The sequence below is a fragment of the Bos mutus genome, chromosome 7 (genome assembly GCF_027580195.1).
Source record: "Bos mutus isolate GX-2022 chromosome 7, NWIPB_WYAK_1.1, whole genome shotgun sequence".
NCBI classification, from domain to species: Eukaryota; Metazoa; Chordata; class Mammalia; order Artiodactyla; family Bovidae; genus Bos; species Bos mutus.
The window spans coordinates 89,615,688-89,639,998 of record NC_091623.1 but is presented as its reverse complement, the minus strand read 5'-3'; the positions used below and the strand labels follow the sequence as shown (position 1 = coordinate 89,639,998).

General features: G+C 41.6%; 2 protein-coding genes and 1 non-coding gene across 3 annotated transcripts in view; all 3 read left to right on the top strand.

Moving 5' to 3' along the window:
• The first annotated feature begins 802 nt into the window (after positions 1-802).
• HSPA9 (heat shock protein family A (Hsp70) member 9) lies at positions 803-16,687 on the top strand. The gene is made up of 17 exons (XM_005900159.3): positions 803-994; positions 2,319-2,377; positions 2,643-2,730; positions 3,714-3,895; positions 4,639-4,763; positions 5,674-5,747; positions 5,832-5,938; positions 6,537-6,699; positions 7,681-7,773; positions 10,843-11,052; positions 12,162-12,389; positions 13,256-13,360; positions 14,112-14,229; positions 14,886-14,980; positions 15,188-15,280; positions 15,463-15,603; positions 15,878-16,687. The coding sequence occupies exons 1-17, from the start codon at positions 914-916 to the stop codon at positions 15,953-15,955; spliced, it is 2,040 nt and encodes a 679-aa protein (XP_005900221.2). The 5' UTR covers positions 803-913; the 3' UTR covers positions 15,956-16,687.
• Positions 11,449-11,520, top strand: LOC138988685 (small nucleolar RNA SNORD63). Its single transcript, XR_011464952.1, has one exon. It is a non-coding gene; the product is annotated as a small nucleolar RNA SNORD63 (small nucleolar RNA).
• Positions 16,688-23,892: 7,205 nt separating the features above from the next.
• ETF1 (eukaryotic translation termination factor 1) overlaps positions 23,893-24,311 on the top strand; it is a 29,411-nt gene continuing 28,992 nt past the window's right edge. The window contains exons 1-2 of the mRNA XM_070374422.1: positions 23,893-24,046; positions 24,208-24,311. Coding sequence (XP_070230523.1) covers positions 24,226-24,311 — 86 coding nt within the window. The 5' untranslated portion in view covers positions 23,893-24,046; positions 24,208-24,225. The remainder of the gene's footprint in view (positions 24,047-24,207) is intronic.

The following is a 24,311-nucleotide window of genomic DNA, read 5'->3' as shown; positions in this document are numbered from 1 at the left end:
TCTTGAGCTCAGGTATGTTTTTCTCTTGACGGTCTGCACGATAATTAGCCTAAGGTAACCCAATGCTTTGTATGAACTTAAGTCTTCTTGAGTAGTTCAAAACCCAAGGTCCCTGTGCTAAAACACAGAAAAAATTCGCCTAAGGTCTCCATATGCAGGTTACTTCAAGTTACTGCAACAGCAACAGGCAGTCAAAAGACAAAGGACGAGGGTGAGCAACGAATGTTTTAAACCCCAGGTTTACATTGAACAAACGGGCAGGACAAAATGGCGCCCTCCTCCAGAAGGAAAAGTCAACTCGAGCGGACCTTGCGGCCGCCAGGGTCTCCCAGGGAAACGGGGGTGGGAAGGACGAAACTCACGTGAGCTTGAGCACCCTATGACAGCGGTAGTCAGACTCCACCCCGTTTTTCACTACTCCCTGTGCACATGCGCTCCAGGCCGTCGGCGGGCGGCCAGTTGCGCAAGCGCAACAGACCCCTCCTCTCACGTAACTGACGCAAGGAGACTGTAATCTGTTCGCAGTTTATCCCGTGTGACCTTGAGTCCTTCCTGCCTCCGAGGACCGGGGTTGTCCACAGTTCTGCCTTATACCGCTCTTAGACTTCCCGTCTCTCGTGGAGCCCTGACGTGCTGCAGCAGGCGCAGAAAGACATATTGTTCACAACTATCAGGCTTCGAAGCGTATTAGCCATAGGCCCTGCCTCCGGGCGCGGCATACAGGTATTCTCTGATCAGGCAGCACGGGCGGCGCCTCAGAGGATGAGCGGGCTTCCAGGCCGCAGCGGTCAACCCCCGCCCCCCACCCCACGTGGTAGGAGGTTTCCAGAATCGCTAGCACCTCTGCGCCGCGCTGCCCTCGGCCGTCCGAGCGCCTCTTTGCGCTGTCTCGTACTTCCACCGTCTAGCAGCCATGATAAGCGCCAGCCGAGCCGCAGTATCCCGTTTTGTCGGCACCGCAGCCTCCCGAGGCCCCACAGCCGCCCGCCACCAGGTAAGGGACTGCCGGGCCCTCCTCGAGGGGCTCACGGTCTTGGGACTTAGTGCGGCAGGCCGCGCGCGGCCTTCGGGGTCAGAATCCTCCGGGAAAGAGGAGAGATGGAAAATAACAGTATTCAGTGTTGCTGATTCAAGGATTAATTCAGGGTTTTGCCTTTCTTTCTTTGCTGAGTCACACTCTTTGGGAGCGTAGAGTTTTATTTCACCAAGTAGCTGGTAGTCGTTCTGATAGGCTTTTTGATACGGATTACGCAGTTTGGGCCTTGAGGTCGTAGTCTATAGGGAAGGAATAACTATTATAGTTTTTATTTTCGCTTACGGGTAGAAGAAGGAGTCTTCTAAAATCCGGAGTGTTCAGGGGCCCGGTTAGTACGATATGACGAAGGAAGAAAGAGCATCCGAGCAATAAATTAAAAGTCAAGCTCTGATTTTCTTGTTTGCGAACATTTAATAGTTGTTTTCCCAGAATCTTCATCTCCGTTATTTCAGAAAAAATAAGTAAATCAGGAAAAGGCCATGGAGTGATTGCTCATTATCGTGTAAGAGTAGAAACACATCTTTTGGAATTGTGTTTCTTTGCGCTCAGGTTGAGTAAAGGACGACTTGCAATAGCCTGAGGTGAGAATGTAACAAAGGTCTTTGATCCTGATCAGAGGCCACTCCAGACATTCCCCCCCATATTCCCCCCCACCTAAACTGACTTCACATGGTTGCTAATTCTACTCCCTTTAAAGCATTAGCTTGGCAACATCAGGGGAAATGGCTCAGATTAAGTTAAATATGTATTTGCTACACACACGTGTGTGGATCTTAAGTGGACACTGATATGACAGTGAAATTGAGTAGTTATGTTGTAATGTATTTTTGCTTCTCCACGGGATGTTTGGCAGTGTTTGAAAAAGCCTTTGGTTGTTACAGTCTGGGTAACCATGCTACTACTAGGTTCTAGTTGTAAAGGTCCAAGTTGTTGCTGAACATCCTGCAGTGAACAGCCCAGCTCCCAACAAAAGTTTTGTTCAAAATCAGTAATGCTGAAGTTGAGAAATTTTTTGTTAATGTAATTCAGGACAGTTTTACATGTACTTGTTTGTCTGACTTACTTGGAAATTTTATACTTTATTGGACTTGATTGCTGTGTCAGTACCATTATGCCTGTTATACATAAAATATCTTACAATTTCAATGAACTTTATGCATGGTAGCCACTCAGAATGAAAATCTCAAACGTTCACATATTCTTCAGAAGAATAGTTAAAACAAGCCCAAGTTTTCTTATGTAACTGATGGCTGATGCAATTTTTTTTTTTTTTTTTTTTAAGGATGGCTGGAATGGCCTTAGTCATGAGGCTTTTAGAATTGTTTCAAGGCGGGACTATGCGTAAGTATAATTTCATTTTCTTTAATAGTAAGATGATAAATATTAAGTCCCAGACTAATGGTCTCTAAATTTATCATTATTTTGTTCAGGAATAAAAACACTGTTATATTTATTAAGAGAGTGTTCATTTCACCACAGTAGCAAATAATTGTTTTCTAGCAAACCTTCTTCAAAGTTTACCTTCATATTGTAAAATAAATCTTTTTTACCACCATTTTGGAGACCACTGTTAACTGACCATAGCATTGTTTTAAATGTCTTACAGATCAGAAGCAATCAAGGGAGCAGTTGTTGGTATTGATTTGGGTACTACCAACTCCTGTGTGGCAGTTATGGAAGGTAAACAAGCAAAGGTGAGCATAATTGGAGGCTCTGGACCATGTAGTGGTAGCTAGTAGACAATTCAGAATTCTGTGTCCATTGGCTTAGATGAGGGACATTTTAAAGGTTGTGTTTAAATTTTTAAGACTCGCTTGAGTTGCATCTTTGTGCTTAATTTATGCTGGTAATAATCAAATGGATTTAACTTCCCAGGATTTAAGTGTGTCCTAGTACAGAGATAATAAAATTTTACCTTTTTATAAGTCAGTTAAACAAAAGTTAAAGGTGCAGAAACAGTCTAGAAGCAAGTGGAGCTCCAAATAATGCAAAGGCTGGGTCATAAGTAAAGAATGTTCTTTATTTCCTGCTGTGGTAGAGGCTCTTCCTCCTGAATCCTACCTATTCTGTTCTTAAAATCTTTATTCCCAGTTGGTTCGCCTCAATAACATTTGAAGCACCTGGATCTTTTAATCCTTTTTGGCAATTAAATTTTTTTTTCCTTTACTGCGGTGGGTCTTCGTTGCTACGTGCAGGCTTTTTCTAGTTGGCGGCCAGTGGGGGCTACTGTCTCATTGCAAGGGCTTCTCTCATTGTGGACCAGGATCTCTGGGGTGCTCAGCCATCAGTAGTTCTGACGTACGGGCTTAGTTGCCCCACACTATGTGGAATCTGCCCAGACCAGGGATCCAACCTGTATCCTCTGCATTGGCAGGTGGATTCTTAACCAGGGGATCACCAGGGAAATCTGCAGATTTTTTTTTAATGCCTGAAATTTTTAGCCATCACCAAAACAAAAGTACATTTGATTTATATATATTCCTGTTTTTTCGGATGTTCTTAGTTGAAAATTGTTTCACTCTCAAATAGTAGTTGCTTACTATATCAATATTTACAGGGCAGAAGAATATCCTCACTAGTACTATTGTTTAATGTTTGCTTTGTGTCTCAAATAATTGATATAAAGACACTGGTGGTGACTGGAACCTTACTCTCTGTCCTGCTTTGGGAGTTTTAGGTGCTAGAGAACGCTGAAGGTGCCAGAACCACCCCTTCAGTTGTAGCCTTTACAGCAGATGGTGAGCGACTTGTTGGCATGCCGGCCAAGCGACAGGCTGTCACCAACCCAAACAACACATTCTATGCTACCAAGCGTCTTATTGGTCGGCGATATGATGACCCAGAAGTTCAGAAAGACATGTGAGTAATAGTAAGACTGTATTTATTTGCAAAGGCTGTATAGAACAGTCTTCCTAGCAGGATCCCTGAGGACAGGCCCTGCCCCTGCCCAGAGGGTGTCTTCTTCAAAATATTCAGTTCTGCCTTCACAGATTAGGACTTTGCTATGTGTGACATGATATATGAAGATTTGGCTAGTCATACCTGGACCATGTAAATTGGTGTTAAATACGAGACAGATAATGACATAGGCTCCATCTTGTGCTGATCAGATAGTTCTATATGTTTTCAAGGTTTATCCTTGCTGTCACATGTTATCAGTATTTCATTTGTTTTTATGGCCAAATAATACTCCATTGCACACATACATACATAATTTAATGTTTATTTGTTGATGACATTTGGGTTGTTCCCACTTTTTGGCTGTTAATGAGTAATGCTACCATAAACATTTGTAGGTTTGTATGTGGATGTACGTTTTCGTTTCTCTTGGGTAGACATCTAGTAATGAAGTTTCTGGGTCATATGATATCTCTGTGTTATCCAAAGCAGCTGCATAAGTTTTTGGTGAGAAGAATGTTCAGGTTTCATTAGGATGTTTTTACATGTTAATGATTACTTTCTAAAGGATTTCATTAAGTGAATTCCTGAAGTTCTCATTTGTTGGCATGGATCTCGTGGGGTGGAAGATGGGCTTTCATGGTGTATGGTAACTTCATGGTAGATTGTGCTGGCATGTTTTCTCAAATATTTGTGTCTTTCAGTAAAAATGTTCCTTTTAAAATTGTCCGTGCCTCTAATGGCGATGCCTGGGTTGAAGCTCATGGAAAACTCTATTCCCCAAGTCAGATTGGAGCATTTGTGTTGATGAAGATGAAAGAGACTGCAGGTGAGAAAGCTTAGTTCATATCTGGAAGAATTCAGAAAACTGCATGATTACTCTGAGATCACTGGCTTCCGTATCTCATTGACCTTTGAATGAGTTTGCAGTGACTTTTGCACAAAATACCTAGAAATGGCAAAGCTTCATTACTCTTTCTCTACAAATTGAATTTCTCTTCCAAGTTTTCCTAATGGTGGCTTTCATGTTTCTTTTTCCCAGAAGGGAAACCAAAAGACTACATTTTAAGTTTTTGTGTCTGTTAGGTAAAACTTATAACTTCCTGTTTGGTCTCGAATGGACCATGTTATAGCTCTTAGACAAATCAGTGTTACAGCTAGTGTTACAGCTCTATTTTATTTAGAAGATAGCAGGAAAATCCATCTTCGAGGCGTGAGGGCACGTCGATCCAAAGACATGAGGAGAAGAGTGCCCCAGCACGTGGGGGAGAGAGAGAGAGCTAGCTTTGGCTTCTTTATTTATATGTTTATCTCTCCCTGGGCCTGTCCAATGTAAATTGGGCCAGCCAGGAGTGTTGTTTTTCCTGAGGCCCTCACTCCTGTCCTCAGACCTTCCTTTGTTCTATTTTCGGGGATTTTTCCTTCCTTGTCTTTTAGCCATCGCCATTTTGGACTCCTTTTCCCTATTTTACCTACCTAACAGAGAAACAGTGGCTCTTTTAAGTCTAGGTCATTGTAGTTGGTGAGCCTTTACTAATGTGTTAAAAGTGAGATCTTGAGTTTTTTAAATTGGAGTGTTTTTCAATAAGATCTCTACATGTTAGGTCATATGCTAAAAAACGAACGGAACTGTTTGTGATCTCAAGAGGATGACATGGGTTGTCAGGCTACATTATTAATTGTAGCTTATTTTATCTGATAGGATTCTCATGGTTGATTTTCATTGATTTCTTTTCCAGAAAATTATTTGGGGCATACAGCAAAAAATGCTGTGATCACAGTCCCAGCTTATTTCAATGACTCTCAGAGACAGGTGAGTTCAATTAGCATTTTTAGTCACGAAATAAATGGTACTTGGGACACAAGGGTGAAAAATGCTTTTTTTCTTTTTCTATAGGCCACTAAGGATGCTGGCCAGATATCTGGACTGAATGTGCTTCGGGTAATTAATGAACCCACAGCTGCTGCTCTGGCTTATGGTCTGGACAAATCAGAAGACAAAATGTAAGTTTGTGTAATAAATTTCCACTTAGATATGTGAGACTAAGTTCACGGAATCTTGAAATCTATCCTCAGTCATCATCTTGATTTCTTAGTGTTGCGCCTTAGACTGAAAATGTACTGCCTTGATCTTTTCCCCAGGTTTCTATGGACTGTGTTTTTCATTCATTTCAGGACTATTCCTTTGATTACTTTTTCTCTCTTCTTTCTTTTCTTTTTAAAAGTACTGGCTATGGTTATTTGGCAACCCACTCCAGTACTCTTGCCTGGAGAATTCCATGGAGGGAGGAGCCTGGTAGACTACAGTCCATGGGGTTGCAAAGAGTCGTACATGACTGAGCGACTTCACTTTCACAGTTATTTTACTCCCTTGGTATGCCTGTTGGCAAGTATTCATCCAGAAGTTTAGCATTTCATTTTAACTCTTATGTGTTTTACATGTTGCTGTAAGACCATATGTTAAGACATATGACACTTAGGCAGTCATCAACTTTCATAATTATACCTGGGTGGGGGGAAATAGCCAGATTTATGTTAGTTTGGTGACTGAACTCTACCTGTGATGAATTTTGTTCTTGAAGGCCTTCTTTTTTCTTTCTAGCATTGCTGTATATGATTTAGGTGGTGGAACTTTTGATATTTCCATACTGGAAATTCAGAAAGGAGTATTTGAGGTGAAATCCACCAATGGAGACACTTTCTTAGGTGGTGAAGACTTTGATCAGGCCTTGCTTCGTCACATTGTGAAGGAGTTCAAAAGAGAGGTTAGTTACCAGTGTGGTTAATGTGTAGACATTGAAATACAGAGAATTTCTTTGGACTGCGGTTTGCTTTGTTTATGATTTTTTCTCCCGTTAATAGACTGTTGCATAGTCCACTGAAATTGCATTTCAGTTTCATGGGCGCTCTGAACTGTTCTGGTTATTGTAACTTCAAATTGTGAACAGACAACAATGAAAAGGATACAGTACCTGGTGTATAATAGTACTGTGGTATTTTATATAGGAAACCTGAATGTCTTTGGATTGGGGTATCCAGGTTTTTGGAGAGAAGTGCTAGAACCAATCCTCACAGATACTGATGGACAACTATATAGGTTCCCTCCACTATCTGAAAACGTCTTCCTTTGAGACCTATGATAAGCTGAAATGTTGTGAAGCAAAGAAGCAATTACCTTAGGCCACATTTTGCTAATGGATGCACAAAACAAAATGTTCATATGCTCCCAGATAGTTCAAAGCTATGGTGGCTTGATGCTCAGATAAATGTAGTTACTGGGCAAGGAGCTTGGGGTGCACACTGCCTCTATAATGGCTTGCTGCAAAGCCAATGCCGAATATTAGTTGTCCTTTTTGCCTTTTTTGTAAATGTGAAAATCCTTTTCAGATTTCATTTGGTTGTCAAAAACAGGTGTTAATATAGATCTTTTATAAAAGTGAGGTGTGGTTTAAAGCAAGTTTTGGAAAATTGGGAGAATACCTGTATTGGAAAAGGAGTTTTGAGAATTCCTTTTTTGAGCTAGAATCCTACAGTTGGAAAGAAGTAAGAACAGTTCATCCCTTTAACTCCGGACATAATATATCTTTTTCAGAGTAGGTCTTTTTCCTGTAGGTTTTTAAAGGCAATAATTAATTTTTGCTTGTTTATAAAGGTATGGCTTTATTTTGTCTTGTCTATACCTTACCACTGCGATTTAAGTAGTATTCATTTTCTCATTTACACTAGTTATATTATGTCTTTGTTAGACCGGGGTTGATTTGACCAAAGACAACATGGCGCTTCAGAGAGTTCGGGAAGCTGCTGAGAAGGCCAAGTGTGAACTCTCTTCATCTGTGCAGGTGAGACATGGACAAATTCCAACAGCCTTGATGGATCTTTTCAGCCGGAGTTTACTTGAATAGCAAATTTTAATTGGCATAATATTGGTGAGATTTTTTTTTTTTTTTTTAACCATTTTCTGGTTGGTGGTAAAAAAAAAACTTTTCCATTAACAGAATCATTGTATTTTTAATGGGTGAGCTGAAATTTGTTAAGCACCAAATCAGGTTATGTTACAGGAGTCAAATAATGGTTTAATTGAGAGCTGAATGACATTGAATATACTTATTTGTGTTAAATATAGTATTTTTAAAATCTAGACTGTACCATTATGCTAAGTCACTTGGGTCTTTTCCGACTTTTTGGACTTTTTGTGACCCTATGGACCATAGCCCGCCAGGCTTCTATGTCCACAGGATTCTCCATGCAAGAATATTGGAGTGGGTCACCATTTCCTCCTCCAGGGGATCTTCCTGACCCAGGAATCGAACCCAAGTCTATTATGTCTCTTGCATTGGCAGGCGGATTCTTTACCACCTGCACCACCTGGGAAAATCTAGACTGAACAGTGTGCAAAATTAGAATTACTAACCTGGAAGTACCAGGAGACTCTCAGAACTACTTCTGTTTTTATTTCAGACACCATTTTATGTAAGTCTCTGATTGTCTTATTTGGATCACCAGTCTAGACAGTGAGTTAATGAAACCTGGCTGAAGGCTGGGCAATATGTACCTGTGCAAGTTTGCCTCCATGGGCAAACGCTTTACCATCTGATCCACCAGGGAAAGGTTGACATTAGTTAATTAAACATTATATCAATAAATGTCAGAAGTAATGTAGAGGTTAACAGTTACTCTGTAGATAGACTGGTGGAGATTAAGTTTCTATTTCATTATTTGCTATATGACTTTGGATGAATTACTAACGTTTGTTTTCTTGTCTATAAAATGAGGATAATTAGCACTCCATTTCCCCTTAGAGTTATGAGGATTTGTAAATTAATAGGTGTAACATGCTTAGGACAATGTGTAGTAAATGTATATGTTAATTATTATATTATAATTATATATTTATAGTATAATTATGTTATATATAAATGTATATGGTAATTGTATTTTCTAGAAAAGGCAAACTTAGACTAATAATAGAGGAACTTGACAGGTAATTGACATAATTAGAGCTCCTGCAAGGTGAGTTGATCAGGAAAATATAAAGTGCCAGATAAGTATGAGGTGGTGGGGTAAGACCTGAGAAAGGGTCAATGTGGAGCATAGAAGATAAGTCTGGAGGCTTTACAGATTGGAGGATTTGGTGTCTTTCCTTGGATGACTACAAATGACTGAAAAGTTTTGAGATGGGGCAGTGACATGGTCAGTTTGGGGAAAGCACCCTGAGGTGGAGTAAAAAATGCGGGGGAGCTGTGGCAGCCTGAGTGGGTGTGAAAAAGTGTAGGGGGCTGTTAAAACTACACCAGGTGGTGAGAGGAAAGCACTTGGATCAGGGTGAGGTAGGGAGAGATACATGGTTCGATTTGAGAGAGAGAAGGGACAAAACTTCATGATGGAACTGGCATTTGAAGGTGGAAAGTCCTGGAGTTTTTCAGTTTGTAACTTAGAGTGTATGGAACTGCACTAGTACAGTAACCACATATGGCTAAATAAGATTAAATACAATTTTAAAATATTTATTTTACTGCACTGGGTCATGGTTGCATACAAACCCTTAGTTGCCGCATGTGGGATCTAGTTCCCTAACCAGGGACCAAACCTGGGCGCCCTGAATTGGGAACAGAGTCTTAGCCACTGGACCCATCAGGGGAGTCCCAAAATACAATTTTTAAGAATTCCATTTCTCAGTTGCACTCAATTCCATTTCTCAGGTGAATTTCAGCTTTTCAGCCATGTGTGACTAGTGGCTGCTGGATTGAGAAGCACAGGTAGCATTTCCATTACCACAGAAAGTTCTATTGGATTGCATTAATTTTTTTTCTGATTCGGTTTAACATTGTGCAAAGAGGAAATTGTTATTGGTGTTCTTAAAACTATATCCAGTATCTTAAAACTATATCCAGAAGGTTTGTTAATTCTTATTAAGCCTTTAATTGTCCAGGGTACTCTACCTGAAGAAAAGTGGTTAAGGATTTGCTCCCCTCGGTCTTTATTGCTTTTTGGCCTTGCTTTGATGTGAAGTTGGAGGTGCAGCATAAATTTAACTCTCTTCTGGGAGTTCACCCCTGAGACACCTGTTTCTGCATGTTTAATAGTGAGTTTTGTTAGTCTAAATATTCTTAATCCATGCCTTATTAGGATTTTACATTTATTGATAGTATATGTTACATGGTGTGACTATAGCAGTGTTTGCTGCTCTCTGTGACTATCTTACGGAGAAGGCAATGGCACCCCACTCCAGTACTCTTGCCTGGGAAATCCCATGGACGGAGGAGCCTGGTAGGCTGCAATCCGTGGGGTCGCTAGGAGTCAGACACTTTCACTTTTCACTTTCATGCATTGGAGAGGGAAATGGCAACCCACTCCAGTGTTCTTGCCTGGATAATCCCAGGGATGGGGAGGCCTGGTGGGCTGCCGTCCATGGGGTCACACAGAGTCAGACACGACTGAAGTGACTTAGCAGCAGCAGCAGTGACTATCATAGCAGTAGTCAGTCCTTTAGACATTTTTGTTGTAGCTTTTTTAAGCACCTTAGACTTGTAAAGCCCTGGTTTGGTAGCAGATTATTTGGTTCAGAGCATACATGTGACTTTTTTCTTAAAGTACAGTGAATTTTTTTAAAAACTTGGTAAAAACAAAGTAATGTGATTTCTTAATGCATGTTTTAATGGCAGGACAGTTCTTCACCTTCTGAACGGGGATTATTTTTCCTGCTTCTCTATTCCATCCTTCATTATTATTAATAGGTTTGTAGTGTTACTTCTGAGAAGATAAGAGGTTAAATCTTTAAGAGTCTGTCTTTGGTAGCTGTTCGTTTAAAGTGTGTCTGATCTTCCCTGTGATTTTTGAAATATTTTCTAGTGTGTAGTCTTTAATTGAAGTAATAGACTTCACAACTGGTCTTCCTGCTTCCCTTGCAGACTGACATCAATTTACCATACCTTACAATGGATGCTTCTGGACCCAAGCATTTGAATATGAAGCTGACCCGGGCTCAGTTTGAAGGGATTGTTACTGATCTAATCAGAAGGACCATTGCCCCATGCCAAAAAGCCATGCAAGATGCAGAAGTCAGCAAGAGTGACATAGGAGAAGTGATTCTGGTTGGTGGCATGACTAGGATGCCCAAGGTAAGTACCCATGGAATTCTTGGCATGGAGAGCAGAGAGGGCCCACGTACGATTTCTTAGGACACAGCATATGCACACTATATGGCTTCTGTTGTGTAGGGACATGTGTGTGTGACCTTTCTACCACGTTGGCCTGAAAGGGGTATAAATTTGTGTACTCGCTAGAGTTCTAGTCTTAAAGAGTATTTTTAAAAAAGGATTAAGAAGGGGGCAGATGTCTTTGGAGTACTAGCAAGGAGGACCCTGAACTTCAGTTTTATAGAATTTTTCAGAATGAAGCAGTATGAGGTCCAAGACACCTTAACATACAGCTTTAATTAGCCTCTGTAGGCAGTTTTGGATATGTGTTTTGCAGTATCGTGTTTGGGTTTCTAGTACCATCTTCAACAGAGATTTGTGCAATGATGCATTGTATCAACCCATCATTCTGATAAGATAGGTATGTGGAAAACTTAATGACTGAGCACAGAACATGTTGAAGGTATAATTCTTTATAGCTTGAATGGAATGATCTTGGGCTTTGATTTTCATAATTTTTTCTTTTGAGTACTTATGGTTAAGTAAATAATGCAAACAAACTGGGGGTGAAAAAGAGAGGCTTTGAATCAAGCAGGTGTCTTTATGTTAATAAATTATCTCAGATGTTATATTCAAATAGAACTTTTTCCTAGCATTAGTAAAATATGGAGGGGAAAACATACCTCACATCAGCACTGGTATTGAATTACTGAATTACTACTGCTGCTTTTAAGCTGAGTTTTAGTTGATACATAGAAGAGGACTTGGACAATATCGATTTAAGTCCCCATGCCTTCCGGCTTCTATTCCTAGTGTGTTGCTTGGGAAATCAGATGACAAAATTTAGGCAAATTGTTTCCAAATTTAAAGAGGCTATAAATGAGGTATTCTGAGTAAAGTATGTGTTACCAGATAATATACTTAATTCATTAATAAGAACTCAACTTCAAAATAATAATTTGAGTAAACATTCTTGGATCTGAAGCAACCTATCCTGGATCTGGTGGGGTCTGTGGATACATGCGCTTCTCTCATTCTCAGGCAATTGCCCCGAGTAGCTAGTGACAAGGTTCTTTTTTCTTGGCACTCAGGTTCAGCAGACTGTGCAGGATCTCTTTGGCCGAGCCCCAAGTAAGGCTGTCAATCCTGATGAGGCTGTGGCCATAGGAGCTGCCATTCAGGGAGGTGTGCTGGCTGGTGATGTGACAGATGTGCTGCTGCTGGATGTCACTCCCCTGTCTCTGGGTATTGAGACCCTGGGAGGTGTCTTCACCAAGCTTATTAACAGGAACACCACTATTCCTACCAAGAAGAGCCAGGTAAAAGTCACCGCCTCCTTACTTTCTCACAGAGATACTGGATTCTGTGAGGGATGTGATTGTAACCACTTCTGTGAGCTCTTTCTAGAAAACTTTTCTTTTTGTTTTGCAGTTCACACTAATTGAATGTGGGTGGGTGGTAAGAATCTTGTCATTTATTCTCTTATATTCCTGGAAAAGTTCTCTTTACCTGTAAGGAGTGGTGGTGATATTAGGGAAGTCATCAAGTGTCTTCCTCCACAGGACAATAATGTGCCAGAAGGAGCCTCATTATTTGAAAATTCCTACTTTATTCTCAGAGGCAGTAAATAAAATGTTTTGGCTGACAGTAGGGGAGTGTGCTTGTCTTCCCAGTAAATGATAGTTCTGAGATACCAAGCCAAGGGTTATTTGGACAGTGGGTCTTAGGTTTAGAATTACTTCCTAACTTTCTGAGTTTTGATGTTTTTATGAAAGAACTATGACTCTTGCTATGCTTGCAGTGATATATTGCCACAACATCATTCTGAAGAAAAGTGATGATTTCCTGTGACTATGAACATAAATGTCCTTTCTCTGACCCATTTCTCTGGATGAGCATGTTTCAACATCTCACTTTTTATAGCTCCTTCTCTTGAGGCCTTATGTGCTAGTGCTGCATCTTTGTACAATGCGTTTGCTTAGCTGAAACAATAGCTATTGTATGCCCTTCTGCTGTGCTAATCCTACTCCTGTTCTCTGTAAAGACATGGGCCTTTGTTCTGAACATAGTGTACATTAGGATTCTTCCAATGTTGGGATGTGAATTTCTTCCTTTGGTTAGCAGTTTGTAGGGGGTAATAGTTTAATCAGGCTGCCAAACCAGCACGTTTCCTTCTTTTCCCTAGGTGTTTTCTACAGCTGCTGATGGACAGACTCAAGTGGAGATTAAAGTGTGTCAGGGTGAGAGAGAGATGGCTGGAGACAACAAACTTCTTGGACAGTTTACTTTGGTAGGTATTAGGAATCCTGAATTTCATGGTCATGATCATTCTTTTTATGGTGAAGTTACACTATTCTGACTCCTAATATTATTATAAACTGCTGACACAGTTTTATTTCCACATAGCATTCAAATGAATGCTGCAGCCAGATAACCAGAGCTTCAGTTCTTACTTGAAAGCCTTGCCTTGCTTCTTGTGCCTTGGGAACTAAGTCAAGAAGTTTATAAGCTTCAGGGAAATGTTCATAAACAGTGATTAGAAGAAATATCTCATTACTACTTTTAAAGACATTTGATACTGTTGCTGGTTTTTTGGCCACACTGCACGGCATGTGGGATCTTAGTTCCCTGACCAGGGGTTTAACCTGTGTCCCCTGCAGTGGAAGCACAGTCTTAACCAGTGAACTGCTAGGGAAATCACTTGCTACTAGCTTCTAGTCAGCATTGCTTATTGTTTCTTACGGACATGAGCAATGGAGAACTTTGCTCTCACTGTGTATTCTTAGGTACATAAAGCCATTACAGTTACTTGCTGCAGCCAGCCTTCACTGGTATGAGTCTTATTTATTTCAGGCAGCAAGGAAAGTACTACCCTAACCTACAAACTCCTGTTTTTGTACATTTAAAACGTGTTAAAACATTTTGTATGTGTTTCTCCCAGAAAACAGGTAACTTATTCCCCAGAAGATCATACAGGTTTTGGAAATAGACCACGGGACCTGTTGGTGAGAGGAGCTTACTCTGGTATTCATTTATTCTAGATTGGAATTCCCCCAGCCCCTCGTGGAGTCCCTCAGATTGAAGTTACATTTGACATTGATGCCAATGGGATTGTACATGTTTCTGCCAAAGATAAGGGTACAGGACGCGAGCAGCAGAGTAAGTTCTCTTATTTATTAGATTGTAAGAGTGAGGTAAGGGCTTCCGTAGTGGCTCAGTGGTAAAGAATCCGTCTGCAATGCTGGAGATGTGGGTTTGATCCCTGGGTCAGGAAGATCCCCTGGAGAAGGAAATGGCAACTCAGTCCAGTGTGCTTGCCTGAGAAATCCGATGGACAGAAGAGCCTGGTGGGCTACAGTCCATGGAATCACAAAAGTCAGACTCAACTTAGTGACTAAAATAATAAGAGTGAGGTAAGAGACTTTGAAGTTCCTCTCCATTAGGAACTACTCTAGACTGTGTATATCTTCCCCGCCCCAGCCTCAGGGGAGGATGGTGAGTTCTTGCCCTCATTCTCCTTAGTTATCAGTGTCTCGTTATCAGGTATGGTGTTTATTCCCCAAAACAAACAAGCACTGAGCCTCTGGATTGCTGAAGTTTTTGGTAGGTAGGGCAGTTAGTTGACGTTTGTATATTAGGACCCTTGGTTTCCCTCTGCTTATTATAGGCCAGTAGGCTATTCCTCTTCTCCATAATTCACATCAATATTATCTACTCTGAACAGGAGGATTCTTTTTCTTAATACAGTAGAGAAAGAAGCATATGAAGCATATCATTTTCCTGGGCAATAATGCGGTGCCTTCTTTACATTATAGTTGTGATTCAGTCTTCTGGTGGATTAAGCAAAGATGATATTGAAAATATGGTTAAAAATGCAGAGAAGTATGCTGAGGAAGACCGGCGAAAGAAGGTGATTACTTCACTCGTAACTTATGTGAAGTGCCTTTCTTATTTATTCTCATATAAAAATTGTCATGGAATCCAGCTAAAATCTCCTAAAGACATCTCAGACCACAGTGATTTCTCCCTCTTACTGTTTATACTCTTTAACTGTGTGTAGCCATTAGCAGGTTGATTGGTAAGTCTTCGTTCATACTGCATTTTTAATTTCTCTTAGGAACGAGTTGAAGCAGTTAATATGGCTGAAGGAATCATCCATGACACAGAGACCAAGATGGAAGAATTCAAGGACCAACTGCCTGCTGATGAAGTAAGTCCTCTTTTAAAACAGCTCAATAAGTTTGGGGTGTATTGTCACTAATGTCAGTGACAGTCATTTTTCTGTGGATCTTGATAGCAATTTCTTAAAAGTGTCTCTCTAAACATTCTGCTATATGTTCAGGGCTAAGAAAACCAGAAAAAGTGAGGGTCTGGCTTTGTTTTGGTTTTAAGTGCAACAAGTTAAAAGAAGAGATCTCCAAAATGAGGGAGCTCCTTGCTCGGAAAGACAGTGAAACAGGCGAAAACATAAGGCAGGCGGCATCTTCCCTTCAGCAAGCATCATTGAAGCTTTTCGAAATGGCATACAAAAAGGTATTTTGCTCCTAACTCAATGTAACTGCTCTTGATCACTTTCACTGTTGACTGCTACACAGCCAGTCATGGAACTGGGAGTATTGGACTTGGAAGTAAACTTCCTGGTCTTCTTGAATACTTTGGGAGGGAGACGTGGTGAACCCAAAGGGAAGAAATCACTAAACCTGGGAGCGTGGGACAGGTAGGCTATAGCTCCTTCATTTTCAGTTCATCAGAGAACAAACTGTCACCCTTAACATTAAACAAGTGACTCTCAAATGCTTTCTTACAGATGGCATCAGAGCGAGAAGGCTCTGGAAGCTCTGGCACTGGGGAGCAAAAGGACAATCAAAAGGAGGAGAAACAGTAACAGCAGTAAACTTTGGAGTTGAAAGGACAACATGCTTGGGAGTGAAGGGATTTCCTGAGCTGAAACGGGCAAACTTCAGTCTTCTACTGTGTTTTTGCAGTATTCTATATATAATTTCCTGAATATGTAAATTTAGTGACCATTAGCTAATGATCATTTCATGAGTAACAAGTTGAGCAGTACAAAATTCACAGTATTCTGTCCCTAGCCTGTCATTCTTTTTCATTTCAGCTGCATGTAAAGTTGGAAAGATGATTTATTGATCATTCTAAAGAGGTAACATTGTTTTGTGTTGAAGTAGTCTATGGGGTCGCACAGAGTCAGACATGACTGAAGTGACTTAGCAGCAGCAGCAGCCATATTTTCAAGGGGTGAAATCTCACACAGTGAAGACAGTTGGGTCTAGAATGAAACCACAAGGTGATGAGATCCTTCTAGTGACCTGAGTACTGCTGTACCAGCCTGTGTATATGTGGAATTCCTCAACTGAGGCCTTGCAAAGCAAGCCAGCTGTGCCATGTTGGGAGGAGGAGCAGGGAAAGCTAGATCAAAAGAAAACTGAGCTAACTATTTGTTAGATCCAGCTTTTAAAACACAAGTCGCCCAAATTTTCTGAAGGCACACTTTCCTAGCTACCCTTTGGCCTTATGTCTGGCACCTGTGTCCTTGATGAGTGTTCTTTTTGATCCATTCTGGACTTTTTTAAAAAAATAAATAGGAAAACCATCTTGATCTTTTTGTCTGAGGACCTGAAATTTAGCTTCAGAAACAGATGACATGAATTAAATTTCCCAGTTCCCTGACTTGTATGGGATTTCCTAACATTAGCCAGTTTCAATTTTAACAAATTGAAAACTTGAGAAGGCTGATATGATAATCATTATCACCAAAGACGAGTCTGATTCAGGAGTTTCTCTCTAGCCTATCTGAGGTTTGGAATGTTGAATGTTCAATCTTTAACATGAAAATTAGGCCTCATACTTTTCAGGCTGCTTTCTGCTCTAAATAAAAACTTCAGAAGTGGCTCACGATAATGGAACATTACGTCCTAAGGTGAGATTTCAGTGGCTTATACATCAGAAACCAGGTAATTTCTATAGTTCTGGTTTTTTACCCTCAGCGAGTTGTCATGTCCTACTCTTTTAAATGTAGTTCTAAATATCACATGCTGCCAACTTAAGATCCAGGAAAGTGACTACATCTATAACTCAAATTTAGGAATTAATTTATTTTTAAAAAATTAAGGAGACTTTAACACCCTTTTAAAAGCTTCTTGAGGTTGATAAGAGAATAGGCTCAAGTTTTCAGCCACATGAACACTTAATGGGAAACTTGGGGGATGTGCAGTATTTCTTTATGTACTCAAACTGCCGTATATGTGATGGTGGTTCAGTTACCCACTAGTAAAACTAACATCAGCACAAGCAGCCTTGAAAGGCAAAAATAAATTTAAATTCAGATATAATCTTCATGTTGTGGCAACACATGCTTTAAAGGTCCCGAAAGGAAAACTGCCAAGTAGTCTTCCCCACTTAAAATGCACCCCTGCTACACAATAGAACAACACATGTGATCGGACCCCTTCTCCTATACTTCGACCTTGCTCAGACTGTCTTCTCCTATATTTCCAATTGACTCCTCCCCTCACTTTTTTAAGTAAGAACTTTGAGATTGTCATAAATAGCAGCCTTCAAGTCCCTGTCATTTCCTGTCCTTACCCACAGCAATTACCACCACCTAATTTTTCTTTCCCCCATTGCTATGAGTTCTTTTGGTCCTCCAAATCCCTGCTTTTAAATAACTAACTCCTAAGGTAATGGTATTTCGAGGTGGGGCCTCTGGGAGGTAGATCATTCTCATGATTGGAAATAGTACCCTAATAAAAGAGGTTCCAGAAATCCCTGATGCCCTTCTTAACATGAGGACACATTATGACCTGGAAGAGGGCCCTGACCTGATCATGCTGGCACCCTGATCTCTAACATCTAGCCTTAATTGTGAGGGAAAAAATTCCGTTTATAAGCTACACAGTCTATTATTTTATTCTGGCAGCCTGAATGAACTAAGGCCCACCCATTTTTGCAAGTTGCAAGAAGCCAGAATCTTGTTCACTGTTACTTCCCAACATTAGAACAATGCCTGTTACTTAAGCACTCAAATCTTGTCAAAACAATCTCTCCCACTGTCCAAAACTTGTGGGTGGTTTGCTTTCTCCATTACTTTTTAAGTTTACATATAAATTATACTCTCCATCTGTCAAGAGTTCTAGGGGTAATGAACCACACCCAGAAACTAAAACTTAATTGGTGAAAGATTAAAAAGAATTCAAGGAGAAATTAATAATGTTTACAGAACTAAAAGTGTGGCCTGAGGTACTCCTAGGCCAGCAAAGGGGGTAAGAGGGACCAGAATAAATTTGAAACCCTCTTTTATACTTTCTAGGTATTAAGTACAATTCTGTTGCTGACTCGAAAAAAATTTACCCAAGCTTTTTCTTAACTTTTAATTAAATCTGTTAGAAAATCTAGAAGAATGCTGTCATGAACACACAAAAACACCATTCAGATGGATTCAGTTAGCATTTTGCCACATTTGTACTTTTTTTAATACTCTGCTCGCTCTCTACATGTTTTCTGAAGATCATGACACTTCAACCTACATAGCATGCTTAAGAGCAAAACATTATCCCTACAGCTAATAATCAGGAAATTTAGCACTGATGAATCGGAGAAGGCAATGGCACCCCACTCCAGTCCTCTTGCCTGGAAAATCCCATGGACGGAGGAGCCTGGTGGGCTGTAGTCCATGGGGTCGCTGAGTTGGACATGACTGAGCAACTTCACTTTCACTTTTCACTTTCATGCATTGGAGAAGGCAGTGGCAACCCACTCCAGTGTTCTTGCTTGGAGAATCCCAGGGATGGGGGAGCCTGGTGGGCTGCTGTCTATGGGGTCCCACAGAGTCAGACACGACTGAAGTGACTTAGCAGCAGCAGCACTGATGAATAGTTCCTTTGCCTTTTTGTCCTTTCATGATGTTGATTTTGTTGTTTTGAAGGGTATAGGCCCATTTGTTTCACAGAAGAGAGAGCCCTTTGGATTCACCTGGTAATTTCCTCCTGCTGAGAGTCATGTACACATTATTGGTAGGAATACTTTCTTTATCAGTGCCTCAGTTACCAGGGAGAACAATATTATGTCTGTGCTTTGCTCCACATTTCATCATTAAGTTACCATTAAGTAATCTGTAAGGGTGGCTTAATTTTAAGTATAACATTTATACTAGAGATTCTGTAGCAAGAAGGAGCAGTAAAGAAAAAAAGTTCTTGCAGATGATACATGAGAAGACTGGGAGTGAAAACAAAATTTGAAAACAAACTGCTTCAAACACCCTTCAGTATTTCAGATACCACTGTGACTCCATACTCCAGTCCTAAGGCTGTTTTATACGGGTATGTCTTTACTTTCCTCTGGATGCAGTGAGTGAAAGCCCTGGATAAAGGAGCTACAAAGCAACCTATATTATTCAATCAGTGAAGCAGACAATGTAGCAGTTATAGAAAGAAACACTGAAACAACCATTTAAGTAGGTCAAAACCAGTCAAGTACCAATCTCATATGGTTAAACCTAATTACAGTGTACCACCACCAGTCCCATTTCTGCTGCAATAGGTTAGGAAACTCAATTTTCACACTAGAGAGAATACTGCAACTGAACCAACCTTTAATAATTACAAGTTTCAACTCACAGGAGATCTCAGGAAACAGGAAATGTTCCACTTAAACAATAAGCTCCTAAACAGGTGCTTGTGGCCCCTGACCCAAAAGGTAGATATTTGGGGCAATGGCTGGGAAATGGAGAGTCCACGTGAGTGACTTCAGGGACCCAGAAACCACTGATTATAGAATGCAAGATTGCAAATACTATTTTTTTCTGGGGAAATGGTCCACTGCTCTTCACTTCTCGAAGAATGATTTCTTGAAGGAATCTGACGAAAAGGGGGTTAAGAACCATAAATTTTTCCTAAATGGGAAATCAATCTACCTTACTAGTCTAACTGCTGAATTCAAGCCATAACCCTTGATCCATGTCCCCTTTGCCTTTAGCTATCTCCCGTCTTGCCTTTCCATTTCTCAGTTATCCCTGATCTACCCTCTTTCATGAAGCCTTCCCCATTCAGCCCACACTGGCTGTTTCACTCAAATTCTTACACTCTTTATTTTTCAAATTTTTAATGTTGAGGAACTTACAGCTTTTAATATTTTCTATCTTCCCTTGGATTATTTTGAAGCAAATTCCAGAAATCATAATTTTACTCTAACATTTCAGTATGTACCTCCAAAAGGATTATTCTACAAAATATAACAATATCATGATCACATCAAAAAATTAATCCCTTAATAGCACAACTGTGAATGTTCAAATTTTCCCAATAGTTTCATAACTTTTTTTTTTTTTTTTGCTGCACCACAGGGCACACAAGATCTTAATTTTCTGACAAGGGATTGAACCTGTGCCCCCTGCAGTGGAAGCACAGTCTTAACCACTGGACCACCAGGGAAGTTCCATAATTTTTCCAACTGTTAATGAGTCAGGAGCCAGTAAAGCCCACACCTTGTATTGGTTGATACGTCCCATAAGTCTCTTTTGAACTAAAGGTTTTCCATGCTTCTTTTTCCTCCACTTTGCAATGTATTTGTCCTGCAACTTCTGACATCCTACATTTCACTGATGGCACTCCTGTGATGTCATCAACATGTTCTTCATCCCCTGTGGATCTGATTCAGGCTAAGCTTTTGGACAAGATTGGGTGGTATATACTTTCATCAGAGAGTATACAATTCTGGTTGGCTCTTCTATGATGTCAGCAGTCACTGATGATCATTACCTAGTTCTTTAATTTCATTAAAGGTATACTATGCTATTTTTTCTTCATTTTTTATATGGAATACCTCTACAGTGAGACACTTCCCCTCATATCAAGTAACTAGTTAACCTGAAGTACAGTTCTTATGGGAAAGAACTGGTTTTTAAAGTGAGTTAGTTTTGTAGTATTAATCAAAGGTGAGACCAGTGAAATTTCTTGGGTGTCTTTGTGAACTCATGCGTTTTAACTTGCTTAACATGCCTCAGGGGTCTTCCCAGCTGACTGAATGGGTAAAGAATCAAGCCTGCAATGCAGGAGACCCAGGAGAGGAGGGCTCGATCCTTGAGTCGGGAAGATCCCTTGGAAGAGAGCATGGCAACCCATTCCAGTATTCTTGCCTGGAGAATCACATAAATAGAGCCACCTGGTGGGTGGTCCATGGGGTCACAAAGAGTTGGACACGACTGAAGTGAAGGAGCACACAAAGACACACGCATGCATTGTACTTTATACTGGCTTAATTTTAACAAGACCTCATTGGTAAAGGACAGTGTCTTCAATAAACAGTGCTAGGAAAATGGACAACCACAAGCAAATGAATGAAAATGGATCACTATATTACACCACATACAAAAAGTGAGTTAAAGACCTGAATGTAAGACCCAAAACCAAACACTTAGAGACAGTAAGCTCTTTGACATCAATTTTGGGCTTACTGGATTCGACACCAAAACAAAAAATGCTTCTGCACAGCAAAGGAAACCATTAACAAAATGAAAAAGCAACCCATTGAATCAGAGAAAATATTTGCAAATCATGTATCTGATAAGTTAGTTCCCAAAATACATTAACAAACCAATAGCAAAAAATCCAAGAAAAAATGGGCAGAAGACATGAATAGACATTTTTCTATAGACACACAGATGGGCAAAAGGTACATGCTGCTGCTGCTGCTAATAAGTCGCTTCAGTCGTGTCCGACTCTCTGCAACCCCATAGACGGCAGCCCACCAGGCTCCCCCGTCCCTGGGATTCTCCAAGAACACTGGAGTGGGTTGCCATTTCCTTCTCCAATGCGTGAAAGTGAAGTCACTCAGTAGTGCACGACTCTTTGCGACCCCATGGACTGCAGCCCACCAGGCTCCTCAGTCCGTGGGATTTTCCAGGCAAAAGTACTGGAGTGGAGTGCCATTGCCTTCTCCATCACCATGCTTACCTCAGCATAAAACAGAAAAGCAAGCCTGTGAGCTAGTCTAGAACATCTGTAAAGCCATCACACATGGGCCTAAAACAACACTATAAACACAGAAATGAGCAAGAAAAAATCAAGGCAAACTAGTATAAAAACAATTGGGGCAAAGAGAATGGAGGGACACAGCAGACACCCAGTCAGTAAGCAGTATTTATGACTTTAAGAAGGGCCACTACTAAGCACAGTCAATGGCACACAGTAGAAGTACAATAACTTATATAATGAGTGAACATATGGTAAAAATTACAAAATGAAAGCGATTCCATTCTGGGAATTCATTTGCTGGGGGAGAGACTTGCCCTGAGTCAATGTCCTCACTCTCAGCAGCTTCCTTTCACTTTTCTTTGCGTGAGTTTCCCAATCTACGAAATGGGAGTAAAAGCCCCATTTCCAAGGTGTGGATAAAGTTGAGATAACTCGCAAAAAGGATTCAAAGCTCACACAAATGCAACCACCTGAGCACCCACCGCTGGCTTGTTTCATAAACAATCTCGGATTTATTAACCAGAAGAAATTTTCAAAAATCCCCCACAACCTGCTCATCTTCCCCATCTAAGTAAAACTAGCCATTTCAATACTCTGGGAGTCATTCTTGCTCTTCCTCCTCATCCAACCTATCATCCAGCCCTAACCATTCTAACCCTCAAATATCATTCGCTGTACTGTCATCACCCTAGTCTAAGATACAAATTATCTCTCACATAAATTACTAACCTTGCTCCAGAACACGAGCTTTTGCGATTTCTGAAATGTGTTATGCTCCCTCTTGACAAAGTCCTGTTCACCTTTGGGTTTCATTCTAGTTTTCACTCACTCCTCTTTCATTACATACTCACACCCCTCTTAAGTGTTTATGTATTTGTGTAATTATTTCATGACACAAACGTATAAAATCATAGTCGGCTATAAATCCAACTAAACTGAGAGCACCACGAAGGTAGGCACTGTTATCTGTCTGGCTCTTCTCAGGAAACTCGGGCCTGGCACACAGCTTGGGCCCAAATACCTGAATGACTCCAGCTGAGGTGGAGACATAAAGTAGCCAACTACAACTCCAAAGTCAAAGACAGCTGCCCACGTTCCTTCAACATTCTCCCCACCTTCACTCTCCACAGCTCAAATCAAACCATTCAAGGTATCAGATACCTCATGTCTTCAACCTCAGGCAGCCCCTGCTTTCTCCCCTTCCCCATAAAGTTCCAGGTCCAAAGAGAACCCCTCTTAGCCCTGGGCCGGGAAGGAACGTGCTACTTTTGCCCATGCGGGTGTCGGGGTGCTGGACTACCCGGGAGACATTTCCTAATCCTGACTGGCCGAGCGTCTGAACACTAATCCGCGGAGCCGTGACGCACGCAGACCCAAGCGCTTCGTCAGCTGTGAAGTAGCAAAGAGTGAGGCGCTTCTTTTGAGACTTCTCAGACGCAATTCAAACCGCTCGTCCCAGCTCGAAAGTAAAAATGCGTCGCAGACCCTCAGAAGTCCGTTCCATTCAAGAACGTGGGAGAGAAAAGACAACGACCCACGCGCCTTGCCCTTTAAGAAACACTCCAGGTTTAGGCAGCCAGGGCTAGAGTAAATTCTCGCGAGATTCACCTACTTCCGCCCGCTTCCTGCTCTTTGCTCTCCGAACCGGAAGGAAGGAGGTATTTCCCCGCCCCCGGCTTCTACCTCACAAGGCAGCGCGGCCCCAGATGAGACCAATCGGCGGGTTCTTTGTAGGCCACGGCCCAAACAGCCAATGGAAAGTCGCGGCGCGCGCAGAGCTCCCCCTCTTCCTTGCTGGCCCCCTCCCTTCCGCCCGCCGACTACCACTCAGCCCCTGGCGGAGGAAGTGATGTCACAGGCCCCATGTGAGCGGATTGCAACACATGCAGCTGCCTGGAGAGAGGGAGCCGGTGTCCTACGTCAGAGCCGCCGCCGCGGACCCGCCGCCGGGGAGGAGCAGCCGCTGCCGCCCAGGACTGGGCCCTTAGGTAAGCCAGGGAGAAGGAAAGGCCAGCTACCACCTCGGCGGGCCGCGCGGGGCGGGAAGAGGAGGGACTCTCGGGGGTGGCAAGGAAGGGGGCCGCTCTGCCCCAGCGGCGGCGCTAACTCTGTGGTCTTGGTGTCTCCGGGCCCCGCCGGGCCGCTCTAGGGAGGAGGAGGCGAGAAGATGGCGGACGACCCCAGTGCTGCCGACAGGAACGTGGAGATCTGGAAGATCAAAAAGCTCATTAAGAGCTTGGAGGCGGCCCGCGG